General features: G+C 38.7%; 1 protein-coding gene across 1 annotated transcript in view; it reads right to left on the bottom strand.

Moving 5' to 3' along the window:
• Positions 1 to 8939, bottom strand: part of STRADB (STE20-related kinase adaptor beta) — a 22809-nt gene extending 13870 nt beyond the window's left edge. Inside the window, exons 1-2 of the mRNA XM_006861983.1 lie at positions 8845 to 8939; positions 4765 to 4845 (exon numbers count right to left, since the gene is read on the bottom strand). Coding sequence (XP_006862045.1) covers positions 4765 to 4845; positions 8845 to 8856 — 93 coding nt within the window. The 5' untranslated portion in view covers positions 8857 to 8939. The remainder of the gene's footprint in view (positions 1 to 4764; positions 4846 to 8844) is intronic.
• Between the last annotated feature and the right edge of the window lie 2807 nt (positions 8940 to 11746).

The raw sequence follows: 11746 nt of genomic DNA on the forward strand, positions 1-11746 counted from the left end.
TGCATGGGCTAAATAGGACAGAAGTAAATAACGATGTAAGCACAACCTTGGAACTACAGGGCTCTGTGATAAAAGGATTGAGGCAAGCTTTGAATAGATAAAAGTGGGGAAATAATGTTACAATGTTTGGCTGTCTTTTGAATCTTGGTTTCCCTTACCTACTATTGTAAAATAGACACTTGAGGAGGAGAGAAAGGAATAGTCAGAAGCATTACCATAGAAAGCTTATAAGTCTGTCTTCAGCCTTTAATTGATTGGAATACCTAAACTGGGGCTAGAACTTGCCCAATGAAGGAGGCTTCCTGCGGAGTCTTTGCATTGCATGAGACCATAGGTAGAATCCTGATCTGCATCCAGAATCTTCTGAGGTGGGAAATTTCCACTTGAAAGGGCAAGCAGACCAGCCTGAAGCGGCTAGTAGGACAGAAGATACTTCTTGAAAGAAATACCGGCAAGAAAAATCAAAAACAATAATGGCAATCTGACTGACTACTACAAGAACAAGCAAGTCAATCTCCCAAGAGCCATCAAGCCCTCAGGACAAACCCCCTTCCAAGACTAAAACTCAAAGGAAATACATGAGCAGGCATGTGGTCTTGCTGACAACGCTGGTCACTGATACGGGGAAGTGAGGGAAAAGCAACAATGAAGTTGTGAGCTAAGGACAACCACACTCAATAGGCTCCTGTTAACCTGGATTGAGACCTGGTTGACCAGCAGTATGACAAGACATGGGGACTGTTGGGCCCAGGGACAGGGACATGGCCACAGAGGACCACAGCAGAGTGTGAAGCATCCAGCTGATATGAAGTGATGGGAGATTCACAAGAACACCCATACTTTCAGATAGTACCCACTTGATCTGGCTTCAATGGCTGGGTGATCAGAACTCGACTAGAGGAAGAAAAAAGAGTAATACACTACAATTTGATGAACTTGAACTATGCTTGTTGATGCAGTAGGTCAAAGGAGGAACAAATCTTTACAGTGAAGATCATTCCCACCCCCTTGGTACACAGGGTCGACAAGGATGGGCAACTTAGACATTGGTTACCCAAAATGGGGACACTACAAAGGCAAGAAGTGACTGGCTTATAAGCTTTCAATAGGGAACCTAGTTCCAGAGGGTGCGGGGAATGGTAGAATCTCCACTGATGAAAAGAGATGGAGCTAAGACTCTTGTGGTTCAATAGTGGATGACTGCTACAGGTCTGACTGTTGAGTGTTGGAAAGGTAAAGGAAGACATTTTGTAACAGAAGGAGGGGAGTGGTAGATTTTGCAGTCTAGGAGCAGAGGTCCCTGGAACCATCAAGGGAGAAAAGTGAAGTGTGGGACCCTATCCAGAGAAGCAGTGACGCTAGAGTTAGAGGCAGAGATGATGACATGGAGAGATGGAGCAGCTGGGGACTTTAGACTCAGGGAGGGAGAGGGGCTATGTGTTGACAGTCCAGGGGCAGTCCCTTTGGTTGTTCAGTGATGCATGCAGGAGACTGTAATCATTGCAATGAAACAAAATAAGAGGATGTTCCCCCAAGTAAACGATCACATAATTCACAATAAAAACTTGAAAAAAAACAACAACCCACAACTAGACCAATAACACTATGATAAATGGGGAAAAAAAAAAAAAAGGAATATCTCCTAGGTAGAGAAAAATCCAGCTGGTTATCTCAGAAATACGCCTTAAATTTTGTCTTCCCTTGTTTTGATTCCAGGATCACCAAATAGGTGGTCATTTGATGTCCACAAATGTCTGCTTATAGCAAAAACACTGTGATGCATATTTCAAGTACTCTGATATTTGGCATTAGTTCTCCATTAGAAATTAAAGTGCTTCCAATGAGGATTTGTTTTCCTGTGGAATTTTACGATGAGAGAAGAATGGACTGATGATGTGTTCTAAGGAAACAGTGGTATACAGGCTGCTAGGGGTTTATACATCGGCCTAGTGAGCTTGCTTAAAATGGATCTTGTGCTGAGATTTGGATTCACTTGGGATTTGTGATTTCAGAAAATTCAGTTTCTGATTTCTAAAGTGTAGACATGAAGTGATGTTCCAGAAGTTTGGCAGTAAAAGGCACTGTGAGCAGTGCTTTCAGAGTGATCCTGCAAGATATTAACTTGTGGTGAAGCACACCCTTCTAAATTATTATTTGCTGTGATGGAGCAATTTTCCCTATTTGAATATCTAAAATCCCAGAAATAATGTAGAGAACATTCCCGCCTCAGTTGGAAATAGGACTAGATGGCCTTCAGAGAATTACTACAGTGCTAAAACTTCATTATTTTAAAGCAGCTCAATTCAAGCATTATAGTCTTTCATTCTGCAAAGCTCAATTAAAGAAGATGGGCTTTTTGGCATATTAGAGAGGTTTCCAAAGTCATAACCTGTCAAGTTGTTGCCATCAAACCAATTCTGACTTACAGCAATCCTACAGGAGAGGACAGAACTGCTCCATAGGGCTTCCCAGACTGTCCATAAATCATTATGGAAGCAGACTGCCTCTTCTTCTCCCTGCAGAACAGCTGGAGGGTTCAAAGCACTGACCTTTTGATTAGCGGCCAAGTGCTTTAACCATTATGACACCAGGTAGCCTTCCAATGTCATAGCAGGCACATAGCATTTGGAAAGCCACGGCTTCCTTCCAAACACAAAACCTTAATGTAAAATTTAATTTAATACATATAAAAGACAACAAATGATGTTTTAAAGTATGGCTCAGGAACAGCCAAGGGAAGGTTCACTATCACCAGGAGTCAGTCTCCAGCCTGGTGTCAACTTACATCGTACAATGTCTCTAACCTATTCCTCCACAAGAGATTTCAGATACATCGTAATTCTAGTCTAACTCCAGTGGGGGGTAGAAATGGGATATTTAACTCCTTAAAAGGTAAAATGGCTCTAACCTTGAGGTTTGAAGCATTCGAGTAAGACCTGTAGAAGTTTCTCAAGTTCTAGGCATCTCTCTTGGTAACAGCATGGAGATGAACACAGATATGCCTCCGAACATTACCTCAACCCGATGGGTAGCACTTGAGTGAACACTAGGGTTGGATGCTACATTGTATTGTATAAAAGGAAAGATTACTAGAAGACTCCAAAGTATTACAGTGAATGAAAACTAAAATGGGCAAAAATGAAGACAGGACCAGGATAAGTTATAAACAAGATGAAGTGGAGATATTTTATCCTATTACAAATAAGGCATTTTCAAGGCAACTTGCACTTTCTAGAACAATGCAAGGATTAAGGCAGGGGATAGGGGTATCTTGAGAACTCTCGATTAACAAGCAAGTTTCTTTAAACATTGTCCTGGTGTGGCACTCTAGGATTAGCACTGGATCATGAGTCACAACATCAGCAGTTCAAACCCATTAGCTGCTCCTTGGAAACCCTATACAGGATCACTATGAGTCAGAACTGATTCAATGGCACTTAACAATAATAACAATGCAAGGGAGCTTCAAAAATTTGTGGAAAAATTCCATTATCTTCTATTTCCATTTTTCCATGAACTTTTTGACATCCCTTTGTATGTTATAGATTGCCCAAAAGAGATAAAGATGAACCAGGCAGGATGCCTACTTTCATTAGGATAATGTTATAGTTGGAGAGACATAGACAGTAATCACTGTGAGACAATAAATACCCTTTTACAGGAATGTTTAAGATCAATGGGAGTGTAATGGAATAAAAGGCTGCACAGATGTGATATGTGAGCCAACTCTTAGTGGATGAAGAGGAATTTAAGAGACAGAAAGGGAAAAAAAGCATTGCAAGCAAGAGAGAATATTACAAGCCAAGACTCAGCAGCAAGAATTGAAATTCAAAAATTAGATCCTATACCATTCAACAACAGCAACTAACAACAGCAACAGTATACCAAGCTAAGTTCTGATTTTATTCCACAGGCTTCAGGAATCCAATGGAAGTTTTGAAGCTGGAAAGTGATGTAAGCAGATCTGTTATTTGCAGCAGTGTTGAAATCTGATCTGAGTAGCAGGGAAAGGTTGAATGTGTGTTTAAAGGGTTAGAGGCACAAGTCTACCTGCAACAGTCCAGGTAAGATTAGACCCTGCTTCTAATCAAATACTTGATTTCCTTACACAGGGTCATGTGAAGAAAGAAATGGACTCCAGGGCATTTCAGAGACCAATTCATGAGCCTTGGTACAACTAGATGTGGGGATAGAAGCTGCATAAAGATAGCTCCAACATTTACAGTTGAGATAATTTAGTAGGTCGGTTTTCATTAGTTAAAACAAAGACTACAATGGGCTAGTGAGATTTCAAGGAAGACATAAGTTTTAATCAAACTAGAAAGAACTGCCTTTGAAAACTCCAATGGCAGGTGTTCCTAACATGTCTGGTGTCTAGGAAAGAGTCTGAGGGTGCAAGCAGAATTTGAGAATCTTCAGTCTCACTTACTCCCAGGGTTTCTGCATGGCTTGAAGAAAACATGGGAGGAAATACATGACAATCTGAAATTTGAGCAACTAAAGTCATAGGAATAGGTGAGATGGGACTACTGGTGTGGCACTCTAGAATAAGCACTGGACTGTGAACCACAGGGTCAGTGCTTCAAACCCACCAGCTGCTCCTGAGAAACCCTATGCAAGGTTGCTATGAGTCAGAACTGATTCAATGACACCAACAATAACAACAACAGAGAACTAGAGAAAAAGAGATACAGGAGAACTATGAATGAATGGTATTGCAGAAGGCAAAGGAGAATTGTTAGTTGTACTGAACCATTTTCTTACCAAGTATTGATGGAGACTGGTTTCAGACAACTTCTGAGGTCTGAGTGATTCAACTTGTGTTCGTGAAGTACAGAAACAATCCTGGAAATTCAGAAATGCTTTAAGTAAGTCACAGGTTAAGTTGGGGTGTTGTATGCATACAAAAGGTCAGGTGACTGGGGTGAAGGACAGGGAGAGAGGGCAGCATGCAGGTACCTGGAATTACCATATAGAAACTGGAGGCACTCCACTTGGAGCAGAAATGAGGAACTGGGTGTGCAGAAGACAAACTTCATAATTGCTACAATTTTACTTGATGTTATCACTGATCTTTGCCCTCTCTTCTTTGGAAGTCCTAACATCAACTCATGGTTAATTTTTAACCCTCTCATCATCTTTGAGTTTTCTTCTGAATATTTAGCTAAGTATTATTCTGCTGTACTCATTATAATTGTTTTTAAATTGATCCTCTAATGTTTTCTTTTCAAATTTTATACATGGAACATTAAAAACAAAAAAACCCTACAACTTTTTATTGTGATTCAAGTGGAAGTTTACATAGCAAATCGATTTTCCATTCAAGAATTCATACACATTTTGCTTAACAACAATGACTGCAATCCCCACGATGTAACAGCACTCAGCCCATTTACTTTTTCTACTCATTATTCTTTCCTATTCCTTCCTGACTCTGGATACTTTTCTTCTTAAGTGTGATGTTATTTTTCTTAAGTGCCATCAAGTCGGTTCCAACTCATAGGGAATGAAATAATGTCCACTCCTGCTCCATACACACAATAGATTTGAGTCCACTGCAACCACTGTGTCAATCCATCTTGTTGAGGGTCTTCCTCTTTTTCACTGACCCTCTACTTTACCAAGCATGATATCCTCTCCAGAGACTGGTCCCTTTTGGTAACATGCCCAAATTACAGGAGATGTGATCGCACCAGCCTCTCTCCTAAGGAGCATTCCAGTTGTACTTCTTCCAAGACAGACTTGTTTTACTTGCAGTTCATGGTATATGGTGTTGGATGTGCAGCCAGGCTGGTTGCAAATTGTAGTGACTCTGGTTTGGGTTTCTGAGGATATAAATCTTTACCAGAGCAGGAAGCCTCATCTTTCTTCTGCAGAGCAGCTGGTACATTCCAAATCCTGATCTTACAGTTAGCAGCCCAACTCATAACCCACTACATTATCAGGACTCGTTAAGGTGTATGAGGGGGCTTCAAAAAATTCATGAAATTAGAAGATAATGGAATTTTTCTATGAACTTTTTGAAGCCCCTTAATCTTTAATATTCTTCACCAATATTATAATTCAAAAGTATCAATTTGTCTTCATCTTTCTTACTAAATGTCCAGCTTTTATATGCACCTGAGGTAAATGAAAATGTCACAGTTTAGGTCAGGTATACCTTAATCTTCAAAATGACACTCTTGCTTTTTAACACTTTAAAAAAGAGGTCCTTTGCAACAGACTTACCCAATGCAATGTGTCCTTTGATTTCTTAATTGCTGCTTCCACAGGCATTGGTTGTAGATCCAAATAAAATAAAAACCTTGACAACTTCAATATAGTCATATAGTCTCTGTTTATCATGATATTTCTTATTGGTCCAGTTGTAAAGATTTTTATTTTATATAACTCATATTGAAGGCTGTAATCTTTGATCTTCATCATTGAGTGTTGAAGTCCTCTTCATATTCAGCAAGCAAGGTTGTTATCATGTACATATCACAGGTTGATAGTGAGTCTTCCTCCAATCCTGATGCCACATTCTTTTTCATATAATTCAGCTTCTCAGATTATTTGCTGAGCATACTGACTGAACAAGTATGGTGAAAGAATACAGCGTTGATGCACACCTTTCCTGATTTTAAGCCATGCAATGTGGCACCGTAGGATAAGAACTCAACCTCAAGGTCAGTCTGAACTGCAAGGTCAGCAATCCCACCAATCCATTCCTCGGAAACCCTACACAGAGTCACTATGTGTCAGAATTGACTCGATGGCACTTAACAACAACAACAATATCCCCTTGTTCTGTATGTACCGGTTCTGCAAGAGCACAATAAAGTTTCTAGAACACCTATTCTTCACTATAGAAATTTGCTATGACCCACACAGTAAAACGTCTTTGAGTAGCCAATAAAACACAGGTAAACATCTTTCTGGTATTCTCTGCTTTCAGCCAAAATTCATCTGATCCATCCATCAGCAACAGTATTCCTCATTCCATGTCCTCTTCTGAATCCTGAATTTCTGGCAGTTACTTGTTGATGCACTGCTACAATTGTTTTTAAATTATCTTCAACAAAAACTTTACTTGTGTATGTTATTATATTGTTTAATAATTGTTGCATTCTTCTGAATCCTCTTTCTTTGGAATGGGAACAAACATGGATCTCTTCCAGTCAGTTACCCAGGTAGCTATCCTTCACATTTCTTGGCATATAAGAGTGAATGCTCCTAGTTCTGCATCAATTTGTAGAAATATGCCAGTTGGTATTCCATTGAATCCCGGAGCCTTATTTTTGGCCAATGCCTTTAGTGCAGCTTGAACTTCTTGTAGTACCATTGATCCTTAACTACATGTGACATCCGAAAATGGCTGAACACTGAGCAGTTCTTCTTGGTATGGTGACTCTGTATTCCTTCAATTTCCCTCAAAACCTCCTGCATCATTCATTATTTTGCCCATAGGATTCTTCAATATTGCAACTTTAGTTTTGAATTATGTTCTTCATTTCTCTCAGTTTGAGAAATGCCAAGCATTTTCTTCCCTTTTGGTGTTCTAACTCCAGAAGTTGATACATTTCATCATAATACTTTGTCTTCCTAAGTAGAAGAACTGTTTCTATCTATATCAAACTATATTGAGTGTATTCGTAATGAATTTTATTTCTTAAGGTGATAAACATTTCAAACTCTAATTCAAAGCAAAATAAAAGAGACATAGTTCCATGAACACAAAATGTTCTACATTTTGACCCATGATCCTGTTATAGCATACTGCCAATTAAGAAATGTATTATCTACATGGATTTAACACATCTTCAATTAGTGCGCAAAGTTAACCTTATACAATTTAGGAAGAAAAAGCATGTCATAATAAAAGTATACACAAATTGCATGAAAGAGTTTTATATCAAATTATTTTCAAGCATATCACAATCAACCATTTTTATATGAACATTAAGGTACTAATACCAAACAAATTTCTTAAGATAAGTCTACCAATAGGTCTACTTGGTAACACTGTATAGTTAGTTATTTAGGAGAAATCAATTTTTCACTAATACACCATCTATCTTTCCCAGTCAGCCTGTATTATTGATATTTTAAGCTGAATTTTTACAACTTGTATTCTGTAGCACTCTATCACATTAATTTGGAATACATGATAAGTTCTACTGTTTTATGTAAAACTCACCCTGAACAACATAAGCTAACAATGTCAAGATAGCTACAGAGCAGATTCCTTTACAAAGTTCCTATTGGTTAGTCTAGGATGAGTAAACTTAACAATACAACAGTTTCTGAAATACCTGAACATATTTATTACTTTTATTTATCCTGAAACTAACTACCAGTTATGTCACTTATATATACATTTGGATTTGTAAATGTTTTACAACATTTACCCTAAGTGGACACCAGTAATCTAATATAAACAGCAAGCAAGTTCACATCTACACAGACCATTACAGACTGGTTCAAATGTGTTTTGTTAGTTGTTAGTCAAATGCTATTTTAATGCTATTTTGCTTGCCCGTAGTCTGATGAAGTTTATAAAAGGAACTTAGGAAAGATGTAAAGGAGATGGCATAGCTCACTGAATGAGGAAGGCATATCTAGGTATACGTATGTATGAAATAAAAAGGGATAAAGGAATAGAATATGCATATTAGAGAAGAAAGAGGCAAAATCTCAAAAGAGAATTTATTTCTTATGACTACAGGTCAGTGAGGTCAAAACAACAACTAAGAATAAGAATATCCAATCAAAATACACCTTTTCTATGCTTCTACACTAATATCTAACTACTTAAATGACACAAAATTAGATATGTTTAAAAAAAAAAAACAAACAACTTACCAAAAGAGACATTGAATCACTTTAGTTCATAGAAAGTGATAAAAATCCATCTATTCCAAAGTATATCTTTATCTTCCTTTCAAGGTGTAGAAATACTTTACTATAACAAAAACAAAAGCAGAATAATGATTAGATTTACATAAATGTTCCCTAAAGAACTATTTGTCATAAACAACAACAGCCTGCTACATGTGTGTCAGAGTAGAACTGTGCTCCATTGGGTTTCCAGTGGCTGATTTTTCAGAAATAGATTGCCAGGTCTTTCTTCTCAGGTGCCTCCAATTTTTATGTTAGCAGCTAAACATGTTAATCGTTTCTACCATCCACCCACCTGATATTTAGGCAGCCTCTTATCACAAGGACTGACACAATTCCTAAAAAGTATCTTCAAAGAGCATTTCTGTCTACTGAACACTATTTGGGATCTGACATCATAACAGAAGAGCAGAATGAAGTTGAAGGGAGGTTTTGAATGTTTTCAAAGTCTCAAAATACTTGCATTGGTCCTTCTCCATTGTTTATGTAATGCTTTCTAAAAGACCCTGTTGTTGTTGTTATTGTGAAGTGCTGTCAAGTTGACTCTGCCTCACGGTGACCCTGAACAGGGTTTCTGAGGAGCAGCTACTGAGTTGAAACACCGACCTTGAGGTTCCAGCCGACCTTGTAGTCCAGTGGTTTATCCCTGTAGTCCAGTGGTTTATCCCACACAGCACTACATTAGAGTTCCAAAAGAATTCTTGTTGTTGTTGTTAAGTGCTGTCAAGCTGATCCCAACTTATGGTGACCCTGTATAGGGTTTCTGAGGAGCACCTGATGAGCTTGAGTTGCTGACGCTGTGGTTCAAACTGGCCTTGCAGTCCAGCACATTAGGCAATGTTAAAGTACTACAGGAAAAAAATGTTGGACCTACTTTGGAAATAAATGATGTTACTTACATATATCTTAAAAATTTCCAATGATTACACTCATAAATACACTTCAAGAATTTAGCGATTTTCTTCCTCTAATTAATTACCGATTATCATTTGTAATCTCTGATCAGCACCTTTGGAAACATGTCATATTTTGTTTAGAAAAAAGATAAACTCTTTTTTTCAGTTTTCATGTGAAAAAAATCTTCTCTGTAGGCTGAATATTTCTCATCTCATAATTAAAATTTTCAATTATATTCTTGGAATTTGTTAACAGATATGCAAATAATTCCTGTTAACCTTCTTGGTTGTTGTTAAGTGTCACTGAGTCCGTTGTGATTCACAGTTGCTTTGTATAGGGTTTCTGAGGAGAGTGACTGGTGGGGCCGAGCTGTTGACCTTGCAGTTAGCAATTCAGTGCTTATCTTATCCTACAGTGCCACACCAGGAGTCCAAAACTCCATTACATAGTCTGTGTTTTCAGAAAAACTCAGAAGAAACAAATACAATATGTAAGGCTTGTATTAAGTGGGTTGTTCCACTAGGGCAGTTTAATCCCAGAGGTTTTTGAATTAGATACGCCAGATGATTAAGGGATAATTTCACAGGACATTCTGAGGTCAAAACAGCAGCTGCGTCTAGTAAGACACTGCTATACAGGAACTTGCTGGCCACTTTCCTTCTTTAAACCTATCATTCTTAAGACACCTATATTTCTATTTGTTTTCTTGAATAGTACATTGGTGTAGTGCCTTGTCCTTCTGTCTAAGAAGCTAATTACAACACCCACTGTTCCCAAGGTGATAATTCAAAGCGACCATCTTCGATAGAGGACAGAATATAAACTGCCCAGAGGTGGTGGTGGTACCGTGGAGTTGGTTATATCTCACAGCGACCCTGTAGAGGATTTTCGAGGCTGTAAATCTTTGCCAGAGCAGAAAGCTTCATCTTTTTCCCAGAGGGTTTACAAGGCTGTAAATCCTTCAGGAAGTACTGTACATATATTTCTCCCTTAGTGGCTTGTTATCATGTGTGCCATGGAGTCAGTTCCGACTCATAGCGACCCTGTACAGGGTTTCTGAGGCTGTGAATCTTAACGGGAGCAGAAAGCCTCATCGTTCTCCCGCGGAGCAGCTGGTAGTTTTGAACTGCTGACCTTGCGGTTCGCAGCCCGATTCATAACCACTTCGCTACCAGAGCTCCTTTACCCACCCACCCCCCTTTTTTTTTTTATAACCTAATCTTTCTCCTGCTGCTTGGTTGGTGGGTTTGACCTGCCCACCGACCTTGTAGTTAGCAGTCTAGTGCTTACCCTACAGTGCCACCAAGGCTCCTTTTAATTATGCCATGGGAATTTAATTTGCTCTACAATGGGATGACTTGTCTGGAAGGCTTTTATCGCCCAGAAGTTAACACTTTCTGTGAAGAGCAGAGTGCATCTGTTTACAGCTGCTGAGTTTTGAGTTAATTTAAGCATCCAACAGAACCATTGTTACCTGAATGCAGAATAATGATTTAATTCTCTTTATTCAACTTTCAAATTACTGTAACTTTCAAAGCGTTATAGTAAACTCATATAATCAACAAAAATTATAGAGACGCATGTTGTTGTTGTTATGTACCGTGGCGTTGGTTCCGACTCATAGCGACCTTGTACAGGGTTTCTGAGGCTGTAAATCTTTGCGGGAGCAGAAAGCCTCATCTTTCTTCCGCGGAACAGCTGGTAAAAGTTTAGAACTGCTAACAGTGAGATTAGCGGCCCGATTTGTAACCACTACGCTACCAGAGAAGCATAGCTCAGTAAAAATGCTCAAACTTGTATCGTGACTCATACTTTCAAAAATATTTACTGAGCACCTAATGTGTGCAGGCACCGTGTAACACATCCTGATTCAATCTTGAAGGAAAAACGATTTGACACAACAAACCCACAAGGGGGATAACACAAGGCTGAACTTAAAAAGACGCTTGAGCATGTAATTTTGTGAAAG

This window comes from Chrysochloris asiatica, unplaced genomic scaffold (genome assembly GCF_000296735.1).
Source record: "Chrysochloris asiatica unplaced genomic scaffold, ChrAsi1.0 scaffold00045, whole genome shotgun sequence".
Taxonomy (NCBI): Eukaryota; Metazoa; Chordata; class Mammalia; order Afrosoricida; family Chrysochloridae; genus Chrysochloris; species Chrysochloris asiatica.